Source organism: Mytilus californianus, unplaced genomic scaffold, assembly GCF_021869535.1.
Source record: "Mytilus californianus isolate M0D057914Y unplaced genomic scaffold, xbMytCali1.0.p SCAF_7, whole genome shotgun sequence".
In the NCBI taxonomy this organism is placed as follows: Eukaryota; Metazoa; Mollusca; class Bivalvia; order Mytilida; family Mytilidae; genus Mytilus; species Mytilus californianus.
Window position 1 is genome coordinate 58,334,705 of NW_026262723.1, and position 18,492 is coordinate 58,353,196.

The 18,492-nt window shown below is 31.6% G+C and overlaps 1 protein-coding gene across 3 annotated transcripts in view; it reads left to right on the forward strand.

Moving 5' to 3' along the window:
* The window catches only part of LOC127708919 (uncharacterized), a 203,217-nt gene that overhangs the window by 179,488 nt on the left and 5,237 nt on the right, over window positions 1–18,492 (forward strand). For all 3 annotated transcript variants that reach the window (XM_052214093.1, XM_052214094.1, XM_052214095.1), the window contains exons 17-24: window positions 8,038–8,207; window positions 9,429–9,611; window positions 10,015–10,245; window positions 10,675–10,845; window positions 11,177–11,380; window positions 12,537–12,797; window positions 13,314–13,496; window positions 16,005–16,160. In XM_052214093.1, the coding sequence (XP_052070053.1) occupies window positions 8,038–8,207; window positions 9,429–9,611; window positions 10,015–10,245; window positions 10,675–10,845; window positions 11,177–11,380; window positions 12,537–12,797; window positions 13,314–13,496; window positions 16,005–16,160 (1,559 nt within the window). The remainder of the gene's footprint in view (window positions 1–8,037; window positions 8,208–9,428; window positions 9,612–10,014; window positions 10,246–10,674; window positions 10,846–11,176; window positions 11,381–12,536; window positions 12,798–13,313; window positions 13,497–16,004; window positions 16,161–18,492) is intronic.

Genomic DNA, 18,492 nt, shown 5'->3' on the forward strand with positions numbered 1-18,492 from the left:
GAATATGCATGAATCATTACCAACTGATCTTTAATTCATGGCTACAGTTATCTATTGATGTTAAAATCTCATACTCTTAGTAAATCAAATTAGAAAACAAATTAAAGTAATGAACAAAAAGCTGTGGGAATTGCGTGAACTCCGAAAGGCGCAAAACCGGATGCATCGACAAGGAAAACGTATCCTGTTATGAATACGTCACCCGCTATACGACTACACAGTCCAAATGTCACAATTGGGTGGAGGACACAATCGGTAAAATTGCAGAACAGATGGCTTATTTCGTGTCTGACGATCTAAGACCGCGAAAATATGTTGCTAGTGAGTTGTTAAAACACATCGTATCGAGTACAAATTCGTGATTGTCACCATAATTACTTCAGTTCTTTCCCCTTATAACTCTGTTGGAGCAGTTTTTCAATAAGCAAAAGAGAGAGGCAAAATATACCGAAGGGACATTCAAACTCGAAGAAAAATTGACAACACCATGACATTGCAAAAAATAGCGAAAAAACTAAACAAAAACTAAGACTTAGCAACACGAAGCCAAAAACAACCGGGGTGATTTCAGAAAAGACCCTACTCGGTGATAAGATATATTAGATAATTAGGGATCACGCAATAGTGGATTGAAAATGAACTCTGATATAACCCTAAGACAATCAACAAATTTGTTAACCATTTGTCTTTTAAATTATAACTCCAAAAAAATTACCAAGTTTAAAATTTCGGAAATCAAAAACGGATTTCACGACAAAGGCTAGACGAGACTACTACCGGTAGAACACATAAATTGAGAAATTAAAATGCACGAAGTACAACTCTGAAAACCAAAGCACCAGAAATACGAACTCCCTTCAAACAAAACTAGGGATAGCATCAGATGCTCGGGAAGGTAAGCAGATCCTGTACGCCATGTGACACCTGTCGTATACATGTTGTATCTCTATTCATATTGCAACGTTAGCTATATCGTCGAAAATAATACGTAGTATCACTTAAGAACTTAAGAAGTTAATGTTTACATCCACAAATATTCTTTTTTTTTTTATTTTGCATGCCCAAGATAACTTTGCATTCTACAAAATGTTTCATCATTCTGAACACAGGTGATTTGTCCACAAAAACAGAAGAAAAGGTCAACAGATACCATGATCATCAACACAGAAATTTATTTCGAGTCTGGAAATGATTCACTTACATCACAGCAATATGAAGCTGAAGTGAATACTGTTACAGAGTTTATTAATTCCCTTGAAACAGATCTAAAATCGGACAACTTTACTCTCACCAGCGATGACGAGTACGCTAATCTTCTAGAAATGACATCAAATGAATTACTTCTAGATTGCCCTGCAAATTCTGTGCCTGTATTCAATACTATAATTGCCTGTGGTAAGTTACTAATCAAATGCGGCATTCATTTCACATTAAATTTCCATATTTTGTAATATATTTTTTATACATATATATAGAATATCAGATAAACTACATTCTTTACAAAAAAAAACAGCTTTTGAGATTATATGATCACTATCTTCATATTTCCATTCATGAAATAAAAGGATATTTTGTAAAAAGTTTACTTTCAGATTAACAGAATTTGCTTTAAGGATGTTCAAGGATTTGTATAGTATATTACTATACAAATCCATGGGATGTTCGCCCTTCTTGTTTTTGAATTTTTGCCAGATATTCGGAATCCTCTGGTTTTATCCATGTAGTGCCATTAAAAAAAAATCCCCACAAACCCCTACTTTTCTTTTCATAATTTTATTACACATAGTTTAAAGATCCATATTTGAAAATGCTATAAATTCCTTGTTATTTTTTCATAATTTTTTCAAGAAAAAGGGTGCCAATGTTAAACGTATGAAATACTACAGATAATTATATCTCGCCAAATTATATATGGTTTGTATCTCGAAAACAAGCACACGGACCCTTAATTTTTTTCTGCTTTTTTAGTTCCTTTATTTATATATACTATCAATTTATAACAGTGACGGTCTTTTAAAAAGCTTGTTATTTTGAAAAAGAGTAGCGAACATCCTTAAATATAGTTTAAAATATCATTATACAATCGGGAAAAAATCATTTGAACATCATCGATTTTTCCGTGCACACAACTAAGTTTTTTTGGTACATTAATAAAAAAAAAATTGCGAACAAATATTTTGTCGTTTAAACATTTATTAAAAGTAACCTATTTTAGTCTTGAGAATTTTGTTTGTGTGAAAATATCTCTGGAGTCTGATAAAAATATTTCAGTTTTCATGAACAGGTTTTTTTCCGAATGGAATTTGGTGTAAAACTTTTAAGATTTTCTTGAATATATAAGTTTCATGCTCACTAAAATATAGCTCAAAATATCATGTATGTTTCTTACGTGCAATATTTACGTCGATACACAAATCGTGACTCGTAATTTTTATTTGGTTTCGTTGAAAAACAAATCTCTAAATAGGCAGTTTTTAACTAAAGTTACAATTTCTTAAAGGTGCAAAAAAAGTAGACGTCGAGTATATGTCAATGAGACAGCATCCCAACGATAAGAAACCAACAACGATATAATGATCATATTTTTATTATCAGAAATACGAAAAAGGTACATGCGAATAGTTTTTTCTTACATGAAAGTGTATTGTAGGTTTTAACTAAGAATTGTACCGATTAGAACATTGATTTCAATATTATAATGCACCATATAAACACAAAGTACTTCTTGATGTAAAAAGGCATAGAATTGTCAGAGACGTTTCTCTATTTTTACTGGATTAGATGTACAGTATAGTAATAAAAAAGGTAACAAAAATACCGAACCCCAAGAAAGAGCTCTTAACAAATGACAAAATCAAAAGTTCAATAGGTCAAAAGTCATCAAACGTTTACTTATACACGTAGCTGAAAACGGATTAAGAAGTGACAAGAAAATATTTTTATCTAGAAAAAAGGGGAATCTTGTCATCAGGTTTTTGATATGTATTTACAATTTAACACGTATGAGTACTCAATCACAAAAATGTACATGATGGACTTACATTTCTTGTTCGGTATCTGCATGTGTTGGAAACTAATTTCTGTGAATTAAGTCAATATATCCCTGTCAAAAGTATTTGAACTTTATGTGTAACTTTACAAGATTATTAGAATTGTTGAAAAAAACAACATATCTTGACAATTTTATAATGCAATTGATCCTATATTTTTTTTAAACTTGAAATGTTTTAAAGTTTAAGAATAATCGTTAGTAGGACATAAATCCCTTGTATGCTTTTCAATATTTCCGAAACCGCTTGTAAAATAAAACCAATAAGTAACCATAAAACAACTTAGGGCTTGAGATGAACGAACAGATAAATTACGCCGTCTAACCTGTTCTGAAAGAGATAATATAATTACATTTATCGAGTTTTTTTATAGACATGAAGTTGTTTCCCCTATTTTGCCTTTTAAACATTATCCTTTTATTTAAGAATTGAATGCTTCTTTTTGTAAATTTATTGGGGTGTAAAACCGTTGACCGAAGTACATTTTGTATGAAGCGCGAAAACGCTTCATTCTAAAAATGTACGCACGGTCAACACTTTTACAACCCTATAAAATTATTAAAAGAAGCATTCAATACTTATGATTACATTTTTTCGATAGGATCATGAAAACACGATTTCTATCAAGTTTTTATTTTATTTATCTGTGCACTGTATTGTGAAAGCTCGTGTCACCATAGATATAGGAAGATGTGGTATGAGTGCCAATGAGACAACTCTCCATCCAAGTTACAATTTATAAAAGTAAACCATTATAGGTCAAGGTCTTCAACACGGAGCATTGGCTCACACCGAACAGCAAGCTATAAAGGGCCCCAAAATAATTACTAGTGTATAACCATTCAAAAGGAAAAACCAACGTTCTAATCTATGTAAAAACGAGAAACGAGAAACACGTATGAACTACATAAACAGACGACAACTACTGTAATCAGATTCCTGACTTAGGACAGGTGTAAACATTTGCAGCGGGATTAAACGTTTTAATGGTACCAAACCTTCTCCCTTTTCTTAAACAATAGTATAACATCACAACATAGAAAAAGACACCATAAAATATCAATTGGAAGGCTTAACTCAATCAAAAAAACGTAAATCAACACACAATGAACGAATAAATTTGACCTGTGACACCTGAATGCAAATACACAGTGAATAAAAAAATACAAGGGATAAATAATTAAAGTCAAAAGTAAATAAACAGGTTTAAACAAAGTTAAAGTATGATATCACTCTGAAATTTCAAACAATTTTTAGAAAATCATCACCTTTGAAGAAACCTGCGTCATATTATACACAGGTAAATGAAAATAATTTTGTTGTTAAGTATACTTCTTCTACTGTGTGTATAAAATCTTCCGTTTAGGAATACCAAGAAATTTCTTTAATATCAATAAAATGTTACATTTCATTTGGAAATGAAGGTTAATTTTAGAATGACACGAGCTTGCTGTTAGCCAATCAAAATAACGTATTATAATGAAACATACATGTAATGTAATTATATTTTATTAGTGCCGTGTCCAGCAGGTACGTTTTATGACGGCAGTTCAAAAACCTGTAGTACATGTTTCAGAGGTTCATACCAACCAAATTTTGCTCAAGATGACTGCATTCCATGTCCGTATACTCAGACAACAGCCAGAGTTGGTGCTATAGGTGTATCAGAATGTGAAGGTACTTTTATTGCCATTCTCAATTTATTTTGTTTTAACTGATAAATTGTGAGGGTAAGTTTAAGACAGATTTTAGTTTAAGTTGTCTAGATGCAGTCCAAAAAATTGATCGAAAGTCTGTCATATTGACTAGTTTTGTCTGTTGTCTGTTGTGTGGATTGATGTATTGATTGAAAGTCAGTCTGAAGTCTAGTGGTTAGAAAAGGGGCAACCTACTGGCCGAATCATTTGTATACTCATATGAAGCCGATGGTGCTTTCTCAAACACAAAAAACAAAAAGCCTTTTTTCGAACTTCGTTAATTTCACTTTTATATATATTGATGATATCCTTTTACCCAATAACCTACATTTCATTGAGTGATTGCATCTCATTTATATTTATTTGTCCCTGCAACCAAATCTAAAAGGTCTGCTTTATGCTTTGATTTTTACTTGATGTTGACTTTTTTAAACAAATCTATGACAAATCTAATGATTTTAACTTTCCAATTGTCCACTTCCCATTTCTCGACAGTAAATAATAACATTTTTGTTTTCAACGTGTTGAAGGCCTCCCTTATGTTTTGAGATGAAGAACAGCAATAATGGCCCTTGTTTTTTGTTTTGTTTTGTTTTGTTTTTTTGCTGTGCACATACCGATTTTGTGTCATGAATAGATACAATATATCCTTTCTTTTCTATTAGGCTGACACGTATGAAATTTAGCTGAACTTCTAAATCAATTTTTACATGCTTCTACACAGAATTTTAGAAAATGATGATGATTCGAAGTCGGTTATGAAGGAGAAAAATATTAGCCAATGACTTGAAATATTTTTTGCATTGATTGTTTAATTTAATTTAAATTAGATAATCAGAAACTAATTCACTCATATACATTTGCATAGTTTAAAGTAATAAGTAGATAAATAGGGTTGTTACAGCACAAATTAACTGCGTTAATTGTATTGCAGATGCTTGTGAACCTGGTACCTGGTCTTTGACCGGTATCCCACCATGTGTAGAATGCGATGTTGGTTATTACGAGAGCAACTATGGTTCAACAGTCTGTAAACAATGTCCAGGAAATCGCATTACATTGATGGAAAAAAGTGACAATGTATCTTTTTGTGTTGGTAAGATATCGGAATTGAGGGTGTATATTTAATATTGAAACTATTCCAAATGTTGATTCCAAATATCTACTTGATTAGTCGTTACGTTACAAATTCAACCCACATTTTGATACTAGTATAACAAGTAAAAATGAATACAAATTTAAGTTGTTTTAATATAATTAGATTTATTGATCTTAACTTAAATCGATGACTTTCAAATTTACTTATTCAACGAACATGTCGAAGTTGATGTAAGTCTAGGTTTCTGTATCCTAATTTTATTCAAAGCATAAAAGTAAAAAATAATCATTGAACATGAGATTTTCGTTTATAGGAGCATATACTGTATTAAAATGCTAAAAAAAGTTTGTTATACCAATTGATTTGTTATGGATCATGTTAAATGATGTTTTTCAGATTACGATGTTGTTTTCCCAAACAGCACAGAACCTGCTTACACAGAGTTGCAAATAAGTGATATTCCACTTCAAACACCATTTGTGATGACTTTTCATATACACTGTCAAACTTCATGCAGAGGAACTTTTTTCGCCGTAGATTCTTCTGCATCTGACCACATTGAGTTGACGTCTGATTTGTTAACTATTAACACGTATGTATGATTCTTGCATTCCAGTGTTGTTTTTTTACAAAACTTATTTTAATTTGATATTTTGAAGTAGAGAACTCTTTTGTTAAATGAATCTAGACAGCTTTACTTATCAATAAATACGCTTACGAATATTGATCACAAAACCTAAAACTGTAAGCTATGCAGCAAAACCGGAAATGATATGATGTGCCAGTGAAGGGAACCATATTCTTTATTGCATCTTCACGTAAAATCGAAAAGTAAACAAAGCCAGAAATGATTCACTTTCGTCGGTAAGGGTTTACGTTAATAAAATAACTGGAGGGAAATTATCCATTTTCACTTGATTCACATATTTATATTATTATATTTGTTTATAAACCTACATGGAGTTATTTTCTTTCAGAACGACAGGTCATTTTTTCGAAGAATCAACCCGGACGATACCAAGTTTCTATGAAATTTTCTTCAAGGCATAAAATAATGACCTGTATAAGGTCTTGTTTAAAATACAAACTTTTATTTACTTAAACATTTAATTCGTTTGATCGCTATCGTGTGTTGTTGCCAATTGAGGGTTCAACAGGATTAAGACAGCAACATCCTCTCCTCCGTTTATTGGACTGAAATACCAATAATTGCCGTTGACGCACATTTTAACTTTCAAAACAAATAATGTGAAGTTTAGTTAATTTATGTCTACAATAAAGGGATACTATGTGAGATGAATTTAATAATGCAAAACTTTTCATAAAAAAGCCAGATTTAACACATTCGTGTGTAGGATTGTGAAAATCTTATTTATTCACATTATATAAGAAAATATACTTTGACCTATATAGATATTCGTTTTTCGTGTTACATGTACATGCATCATGATTTCGTGCTCTCTTCATGCCAGTTCTTTTTTTTACATCTTTATATACCTTTTACTCTATCTAATGATCAAATGGACAAATGTTCTTATTTTCTATAGAATCACACCCACGTACTTTAAAATAGGGAGGGGATAAAATATTTAATCCTGATTCTTGAGTTTTATAAAAAAAAAAAAAAAAGTGGCACTACCAGACAAAAGAGAGAAAACAATTATTCTGACTGAATTGTTCTTTTCAAACTTTGTTGAAAAAATAATCTGCTTTTCTGCGATAAAAATGTCATGAAAATAAACAAAAAAAAAATAGCATCCCTCTTTCATGAACAAGGTTGATACAATAAATTACTTACAAAGTGACTTGTATTTTTCATACACCGTAACAATTCATTTGTGTCTTGCTTCATGCAGTTACAGCAATATTTCTATTGAAACTGGACAATGATTTCTAACGTTTATATATCTAGATTAATAAGTGAGTTTTATTACACATTATAAATGAGCCGTAGGGCGTATTAATCCCTGAACACACCAGCAAAGAATATCCCACTTTAGTGTCGTCGGTAAAATAGGATGGAAATACTGTAAATTTTTGCAGAAAATAATATTTGTTGACGGTATATAAGTCAGATAATGCATATTTTAAGGTTTTTCTTGTCGTATAGCACACCTCGTCGGGGTGTTTTACTTCAAGAAAAACCTTAAAATATGCATTATCTATAACAATTTTTTTTTTATTTTGACAGAAACTCATCTGATGCTTTTGATGGTCTTGATTTGTCAAAGAAATGGTTTCACATTACATTACATATTAACACAAATGATAGTTCATTATTTGTTGATGGAGAACTGCATAAAATATATGAAAACAACGTTAATTTTACTCAAGATCTTGACTTAAATATAACTTTAGGAGGTAGGTTCAATATTATAGGCAGATGTAAAAAAAGATATGTTTAATAAGCCTTTAGTTGTCCTTATAAAACTACCTAGATCATCAGTTGACTTTTATTAAATATTGTACACAACTTTGTATTTTTGGAACCAACACGTATGTATACAGTTATGCAAAAGATATAATTGAAAAGATATTGTTTTGACTGAATTCTTTAATTGTAAAAAAAATATTACAGTGAAATCAAAAATTGTCTTGCTGTTAAAAGAAATGATTTTGCAATATTAGCTATGATTCAACACTTAAACAGATAGGAATCTGGGTTAATAAAACACAACAATTTTATTTGAATCCACGTGATTTAGAGTCTGTTGAAAAATTGTCTCATTTGCTATCATAACACATTTTCTTATGTCATATCATTTGAAATTCATGACCGTAAGTACATAGTGTTTTTCCTCGCCAATTCTTTGCAAACGACATTGTAAGTTCGTTAATAAAGATCTGGCCTGAAACAAAGTATAGAACAAAATAACATTTTAAATATATAATGCTATTAAATGAGTGTCACAATGTAGGTTTACCTCCAAAGGCATTATAGTGTTTAAATGCTTGTGTACCATATTCATTTTTTATTAATCGGGCTGTTAGTTTTCTAATTTATAAATTGTCCTAAATTTGGTCTTGTAAGGAAGGGTCTTGTTTTAACTTGCTATACGATAAAGTTTCTTAGTTTTTTTAAGCCCTAAGGTTAAGCTTAAGTTATTTTTTTATATCTACGAAATTTGATAACTTGTAGATAGTTGTCGCAGTGGAAACCATACTTCTTCTTCTTATTATTAAATTGGCGTTTATTTACGCTATTGGATTATATGCCTACATGAACAACACGACGGGTGCCACATGTGGAGCAGTATCTGCTTACCCTTTCAAAACACATTGTATCACCCCAGTGTTTGGTGGGGCATGTGTTGCTCAATCGTTTGAGCTGTGAATGTTGTGTTTTCTTTACTGGTGTTTGTCTGTTGGTCTTTTTCTTTTTTAGCCATGGCTTTGTCAGTTTATTTTCGTTTATGTCCATTTTGACATCTTTTGCCTCTCGTTTGGAAAGATTATATAGATTTCAAAGCTAAATTGCATGGCTTACATTGTCAACTACTGTTATCCCTTTACATTGGAAAGACTTTCAATTTAAAAAAGTGATATTCAAGGAGAATTACACTCATGATCTTATTCTTACAGGAGATAACTTCATTGGAGCTATTTCACAGTTTAGCATAGTTTCCCAGCAAGCGTATATGAATAATGAACATTTGTATTCGAAATGTAAAAGTGAAGGTTTGTCTTCGGGATTCGTCAACTGGAATGAGTTTGTTTATAGCAATCTGATGAATGCATACATAAATATTCCATCCAAATGTGATGGCAAGTATATATTTATTTTTTATTTTTTTCATTGGCAATGGTTATATAACTTAGCTCCTCTTGAAGATTCATCTATAATTTGGACACCATATTTAAAAAAAGGAACTATTTAGAAAGAGACAAAATAAAATACAAATCTCATTTAAGAACAACTAAAACAAAGTTGTGCAGAGAAGTGCTTGTGATTTTTTTACCTTTCTAACTTAGAACCTTAATTGCTTATGTTTATGATTTGCATAATAACCTAAAGATCTCAGGCATAATGGCTTACATTTTTTTAGATAGACGCATTTGCATTCTTTAATAGGTATATGTAATATTTGTTAAAACGATAATCGCTTACTTAATATCACTTTGACATCTTTAATCGAACTCGGTGAAACATGTGGTTATTGTTTTATAGATTATGATAATTGCCAAATAAATCCTTGTGTAAATGGAAGCTGTACTGACAAACTTTTGGGATACACTTGCGCTTGTGATGTTGGTTTTACGGGCACTAACTGTGATACAAATATTAATGATTGTGCTGTACATGTCTGCCAGAATAATGCAACCTGCATAGATGAAGTGAATAATTATGCGTGCTCATGTGACTATGGATATACAGGAGAGTTATGTGAAATTACAATGGGTAGGTTCTTTTCGAAGACATCACTAGATTCCAGGTCAATTTATTCCATTCATAAAAAATAGGAGGTGGTTAATAGGGAAATATGTAATACTGACAATATCATAATTAAAAATATGGAATAAGTTTAAACAAAACTATTATGTCTATACTTAATTTTATCACATATTTGTTCATCGAATTTATGGTCTTTTATCATTAGGCTTTTGAGGATTCATGTGTTAATCAATGTTTGAAAATCTTATGAAGGTATCGTTATGGTCATACAGCTCATCCAGGATTGTTTGCTTCGAAATATTTGGATTCGAGCGTTCCTGATGAAGGTATATAACAAACGAGTGCTTTGGAAGCATATTTTTTATAAGAGGAATATCTTCATTTTGAGCAAACTTCTTGATAAAATTGTATGTAATGATAAATTCCTTGTTTAAGTTGACGGCAGTTGGTCTGACTGGGATAATTGGACAGAATGTTCTGTTAGCTGTGGTAATGGTACAATCCAACGTTGGCGGGCATGCGCAGATCCCCTTCCAGATAATGGAGGAAAACTGTGTGAAGGATCAGATACAGAAATCGAAATATGCAGCTTAGAATCTTGTCGAGGTACTGCCAGTTCTTTTGACCTTGAAATGCTAAAGATAAAACCGTATTGAATGCGTATTGTTGGTTCAATATTGTCAGTTAATTGTTATAAATGATCTTAGCACAAATCATTCATTATTGTTAACCTGATTACATTAGATTTGAAATAAAATATTCATAAAATGTAGCACCAGTTGACAAGAGTCAAGGATATAAATTACCTACAGCAATAAAAAGTAAAATAAAATAATGAAACTAATGCCATTCCTAATTATTTAAATTATTATGTCCTGATCTCATGAACATATATATGCTATATGATAAAATAATTTGCTCACTATCTTATTTTTAGAATGTACAGAGTTAGTTGAACCAAGCAACTCTTCCTTGTCCTGTGTAAACAACAGCAATACAATTACATGTGTACTAAGCTGCGACGAAGGATTCGACTTTGACCACGATGTCAAAGAAGAATATGTGTGCGGAAATGAAACATACTACTACTGGGATTTTCAGACAAATAATAACCCGTATGGTCGACTACCGCACTGTACAGGTAATCAGATCGTCTAATGCTTTGAATATGTTTGTCATTTGACAACCTTAATATGATTTCAAAAGTAAAAACAAAAAAGGGCAAATTTTAATACTTTGGTTTAAGGTAATCGAATGTTTTCGAAGGTGTCGGAATTGTTGTTTGTTGTATTGTACTTTGCTATCTAACATTTTTGTAAATTCCTGCAATCTTTCTAATGTATTGTCAAAACCTTTATTGCCACAGAGAAAGCTTAAGAAAGAAATATATATCAGTGTATATTTCTTATTTCCAAGACCTTTGTTGACAAAGAGAAAGTTTAAGAAAGAAATATATATCGGTTAATATTTCTTATTTCCAAATCGTTGGGAAGATGAGTGTTTCGCAGTATCCAAGATACTAGCATAAAAGTGTTATTTGTGTAAATCAAAATGATGTTTCAAAACATTTATATACAAGGATACCATGATCAGTTTAAAAGTTGAAGGTTAATAGTTATGTCCGATCATGTTACTAAATCTATAGCATAAACGAAGGAAGGAAACTCATTGAAACACCATGAATATTAAAGGTATCAAAATGATGATCATGGCTATATCTACGGCATGATGATACATCATGGAGGATTTCTTATAAGAGATATAAGAAGATGTGGTATGAGTGCCAATGAGACAACTCTCCATCCAAGTCGTAATTTGTAAAAGTGAACCATTATAGGTCAAAGTACGGTCTTCAACACGGAGCCTTGGCTCACATCGAACAGCAAGTTATAAAGGGCCCCAAAAATGAATAGTGTAAAACCATTCAAACAGGAAAACCAAATGTTTTATCTATATAAAAAAACAAGAAACGAGAAACACTTATGAACTACATCAGTAAACGACAACCACTGAACATCAGGTTCCTGACTTAGGATAGGTGCAAACCATGGCAGCGGGTTTAAACGTTTTAAAAGGTACCAACCTTAATCCTTACCTGAAACAATAGTGTAACATCCCAACATAGAAAACCACACTATAAAATATCAATTGAAATGACTTAATTCAATCAAAAGACATATTAACAGAAACAAGTGAACATACGCTCAACGAATAAATCATCATCAGTGATCTCAAAATAAATCTTGTGCTGATTTATCTAAAAATATTGATGTGTAAATAATTGATTATAATTTCAGAGATTATCCAATCAACAAAAATTCACGTCAATCACACAGCGTATTACGACTTGGATGGATGCGATACTTCATTCACTGCCGATGTCAAAAACAACATTACGGCTAGAATTGAGTCAGCTGCCCATCAACTTACATGTGTGACGTCAAACATCTGTACCATATCAAGCAATGAAGTTATAAATTGCGATATTTCACAAAAGAATTTAGACACTAACTCTTCTGTTGGTTTTACAGTGAAATTAACATGTGATACAACTACGCGTAAGTATTAAAAATAACAAGATGAACAGTACATGTATCAAAATATCTTATATTATGTCATTACAGGAACAGTTTCAAAAAAGACGTGGACATGTTTGTTTCAGTTTAACTTGTGATTAAATCTTTACAATGATCAATACATCAATACAAACGCTAGCAATGTGATATCACAACAGAACAGTGTTTGTAGTTCGTTTGTTCATATCTGTCGTATTTGTTTTTCGTTAATAGTTTTGTTATTAATTAGACTGTGAGTTTTCTAAATTGAATTGTTTCATATTTTTTATTTCGGGGCCTTTTGTAGCCGACTATACGATATGGATTTTTTTCATTGTTATAGGCCGTACGGTTGCCTATATTTGCTTACTTCCACTTTATTTGAACTTCGATAGATTGTTTTCTCATTTCCAATCATACAACCTTTCCTTATTTTTACATAAATAACTTAAAGACAGGAACAAATTTCCTCAAAATTAATTCGATGTGACTGTTCCTAATGTATGATTTAATTTACAGATGGATTAGAGACCTGTGTTTATGGATTCGGAGACGCCGTCACAGAACTTAAAGAATTGGAAAACGGAACTGAGTTAGATCTTCCACACAATAGTATCATATATAAGATTGTACAGAATAGTTCTACATCTGAAATCAGTTTAAATTGTCCATCTGGCACAGTTCCTGTTATTGCATACTGCGGTAAATATTTTTCAAAGTTATTTCAATAAAATTTGATGATAGGTTCTTTGATATATTATGAACAGATAAACGAAATATCTGGTTTTGTTTTCGATCTATATCTTACCTTAAATTCAGAAATTATTGCAATAATTATTGCGATTTTTGAAGACTGAAAAAAAATGCGAGATTAATTATTGCGATTTCAGGGAAAAGCGTCATGCAAATATATGTGTCCGATATCAGAGTGCCAGTTCTTATTTTTGCAATATTCACCCACTCACATTGTTCGCATATATAAAAACCTCGTAATAATTTCTGAATATAGTAATGTTAAAGAATATTGTTTAGAATCTCCTTTTACATGTTTTATGCAAAAAAAAAAGAATGTCTAACCAAAAGAAATATCATTAAGTGTTTTGTTGGATCGATGATTGGCATATCAATTACATTTCTGAATTACGAATTAGAGTTAATAATGTTAGCTTATGATGTTGGTCTATTACACAAATGCTATAACGATACCTGATATAAGGCATTAATATGGATTTTACTATCAAATATTAATACATAAAAGTTGTATCTGTAACATAAGAATAGTAACTCTTCGTAATAAGGAAAACTTCAAAATTTAATGGGAGTAATATTTTAAAACGGTTACTGTTTTAATTGAATATCATGCATTTCTTTTTGGTATGCTTATTCAATCATCCCCATAAGAAGCTTCATATATGAGTTACATACGCATCTGGTGAGTCCGGTTATTTTAAACGAAGCAAATCTTATTTTATTGGTTTTGATATCTTTATTCTGATATGCAGTTGAATGGTTCATATGTTTAAGCTGTGTTGAGCAATATTTGCAAAACATATATCCTTTTCTAACGTATCAAGGTAAACTTATGATTCGCTACGGTTAGTCTTTTTATTGAATTCTTTATGATATTCTGTAGCATTTTGCACAAAATTTTTCTTATATGTAGCTCTTCACATACATGTACAACGTGCTCCCCTTGCATACATTACCTTCCAAAACGATTTTTTCCAATGACCGGTTACACGACCTAGCGCAAGAAATATTTTGGTCAAGAATTTGAACAGGTTTATTATCCCCCGTCATTTTCTCTCAGAGGAAGTTGACGTCTCTTCAAAGAAAATTCTTATTTTATATTTACCCTCTTTAAAAACCAAACATTTTGGGGTTCGCAGATACAATTTGTTTGTTTTAAGTCATAAAAATCTTTCTTTATGAAGACCGTACTGATACACGACTTAACTTAACGTGTATGGAGGTCATCTTACATACGACAGAATTTCAAGTTTCCATATATATACTCTCATCATCGAAAATAATAATTTCAAAGTCATTAGACCAACGCTTAAGAAACAACATCAGTTGTAAGATTGATAAATAAAAGCAACAGTAATTTGCGTACAAATTGATCCTGCTGTCCTTGATGCCACTGTTGGTTGATGTCTCCCACCCCTTGAGGATATCACCAACCCAGTACTCAGCACTGGGAATGTGATTTTCGGTACTCAATGTCTTTCAAAGTCGATCTTTAATTTGATTTGGGCGTCAATGGTACTATTTTGTAGACGAAACGCGCGCCTAGTGAAAAATGTCAATCCTGGTAGCAATAATGAGTTTATTAACCGATATACAAATCTCATAGATCAATTTAGAAGCCAAAAAATGAGGAAACTTAAAAAGAAGGCGGTAGAAAGGTAAGCATTCGACTTCAATCTTTCGTCCTCATAAATCTGTTTGAATATTGGTTTTTGTTTGGTGTATGAGATGCACAATTCTGCTTATGAAGTCCTTATGATGTGAACATACAATATCGTAACGTATCTATTAAGATATGTAAATGCCGTAAGATGTGGGCAAAGTGTATGATACTGCTGGGAAAAAGGGAGTTGACGATTGAAAAAAGTCGAAAATATTACATTCGTGATATATTTTAGTTCGAAGTCGTCCACCTGTGTCAATATCAAGGAAAAGATCAAGATATGAGGCAAACTTTCTGCTTTCGGTAGTATCCATATTCCTAATTTCACTGGGATATATGAGATGCAAGCACTCACTGAAATGTGGGTCATTGAGTAACAACATCCTCAAGACCTTAGTTGATAATTGTTTAAATTGTTTAGCTTGTTTTAATTGTACAGTGTTTAAAAAACTATAGTATTTTCAAAGTAGATTATTTTTTATAAAAAAAACACTATATGGCTTTAAAATCAAAATAGTTGTCAATATTATTGTCAAAAATAATTTTGGTTTGTTCTGCATTGGTATTGATTATTTGTATAATTTTTCCTACCATATCAAATATTTTGCCTGAATGCAGCTAGGCTCGCAATTTCACATTACAATGTAACAGTTCGCGCGTTGTCTTAACTTCATATATTTTACTGAACTTATAATACTCCTTCATCGACGCATTTATATCAAACACTGTCTTTAGAACGCTGCTACGTGTATATATGTATTTTTTTCCTCTCTGTAATCCTTTGCTATTCATTACAGTACCTTGTAGCATTGGTCATTTCTGTTCAAATGATGAATGTCTGTCATGTGACAAAGGAACATATCAAGATCAAAAAGGCCAAATGTTTTGTTTTTCATGTCCTAAGGGAATGACCACAGAAGGAACAGACTCTGTTTCCATTGATGACTGTTGTGGTATGTATAATAAAAAAAATATGAACGATTTTTTTTAGTAATTATTCTGCTCTTTTAACATAACGACCGTTTAAGCACACCTTGTCTGAGTTTTTCTCGACACTTGGCATCAGTCTTCCGTTGTGTGTCGTACTCCGTCGTCGCCGTCTGTTAAACGTTACAAAAATCTTCTCCTCTGAAACCACTTGTTCAAATTAAACCATGCATATCTATAATCATCATTTGGGTATCTGGTTTAAAAGAAGTGTCCCATGACCCTACCTGCCAAACAATAAGCCTAACATGACTAAAATAGAACATAGGGGCACAATGCAAGTTTTGACTATTAATTGTAAACCTGAGTAAATAGTGAAAAAACTGACTTAGACAGAAATATTCAAAATGTTGATATCAATCTACTGTTCTTTTACGTCAAATTTGTAATACGAATTCTAAAAAGAGTTATTGCCCTTCATATATTTTTCTTTTTGCCTATCATCTTGAAAATTTTAGTAGATGGAGAGAAACTGTAAAAGCAAAAATGCTCAACAAGTCAGACAAGATCTACATACAAATTAACGTATTTATCGTCAGACAACTCCTTATTGAAGCTATTGCCCTTAAATGAAGTTTTCACTTCATTTGCGTTTTTGTATTGCACATAATAGCTATGATAGATAGATAGAGATTTTAGAAAGCAAAACTTGATCAGCAAGACGATATCTACTAATCAATTGAATGGCCTAAAATTTCAGACGACTCCTTTTTGAATTTAATATCCTTAAATGGAGTTTATACAGTCTATAATGGTTTACTTTTACAAATTGTGACTTTGATGGAGATTTGTCTCATTGGCACTCATACCACATCTTCTTATATCTATTTATACAGTGTTTGCTGTTATTGTATTTCATCATAAAAACCATGATAGATAAATAGAAACTTTAGATATCCCCCCCAAAAAAAACGATCAACAAGAAAAGAAATAAAAAAAATTAAAGCAGAAATCATCAGTCGACTCCTTCTTGGAGTTAAATTTCTTTAATGATAATTTTTTACCAATTTGAAGTGTTTTTGCCAACAAACGAAAATAAATAGGATACTAAAGTAACGTATTTTAATATAGAAAGGTCAACTCGTCACAACAGTAATCCATGAAATCGTTCCATACTGAATATTACTGATTTTCCTTACACTTAATTAACCATAAAATTTGCTCTTTATCACACAAAGTAATGCAAAGAGAGACGGCAATTTATTTTTTATAGAAACAAGTATATATGAATGTTGTCCACATTTAATTTTTTCTTACGTCTTTAGGCCATCTTGTTTGACATTTTTTTTTAATTTTAAACAGTCAAATTCCATATCAAAATAGGGAGTTTCATAGTATAAAGACAGAACGTGTTTCAGGAATGTTTTGAAAGAATTTAATGAATTTTTTTTTAGCTCACCTGGTCCAATGGGTCAAGTGAGCTTTTCTCATCACTTGGCGTTTTGCGTCCGTCGTCCGTCGTCGTCGTCCGTTAACTTTTACAAAAATATTCTACTCTGAAACTACTGGGCCAAATTTAACCACACTTGGCCACAATCATTATTGGGGTATCTAGTTTGAAAATTTTGTCCGACAACCCCGCTTACCAACCAACATTGCCGCCATGGGTAAAAATAAAACATAGGGGTAAAATGCAGTTTTTGGCTTATATCTCTGAAACTAAAGCATTTAGAGCAAATCTGACAGGGGTTAAAATGTCCATAAGGTTAAGATCTATCTGCCCTGACATTGTCGGGCGAATCAAACGAACCGTTGTTTGGTTGTTGCCCCTGAATTTGTAATTTTAAGGAAATTTTGCAGTTTTTGGTAACTATCTTGAATATAATTATAGATAGAGATAAACTGTAAACAGCAATAATGTTCAGCAAAGTAAGATCTACAAATAAGTTAACATGACCAAATTGTCAATTGACCCCTTAATAAGTTATTGCCCCTTATGGTAATTTTTTAACAATTTTTCGTTAATTTTTGTAATCTTTTACAAAAATCTTCTCCTCTGAAACTACTGGGCAAAATAGAATCAAACTTGGCCATAATCATCATTAGGGTATTTAGATTAAAAAATGTATCCGATGACCCCGCATGCCAACAAAGATGGCCGACGTGGCTAAAAAAAGAAAATATTGGGTAAAATGCATGTCTACTATTCTGATAACCTTTTTTAATTGAGGAAATCTGAAGTGATAAAATTCAGAATGTTGAGCTCTACCAATTGTTCATTTACGTCAAAATTGTGAGATGATTTTCTGTAGGAGTAATTGCCCTTAAATGACAAATTTTACCACTTTTTTTTTTTCA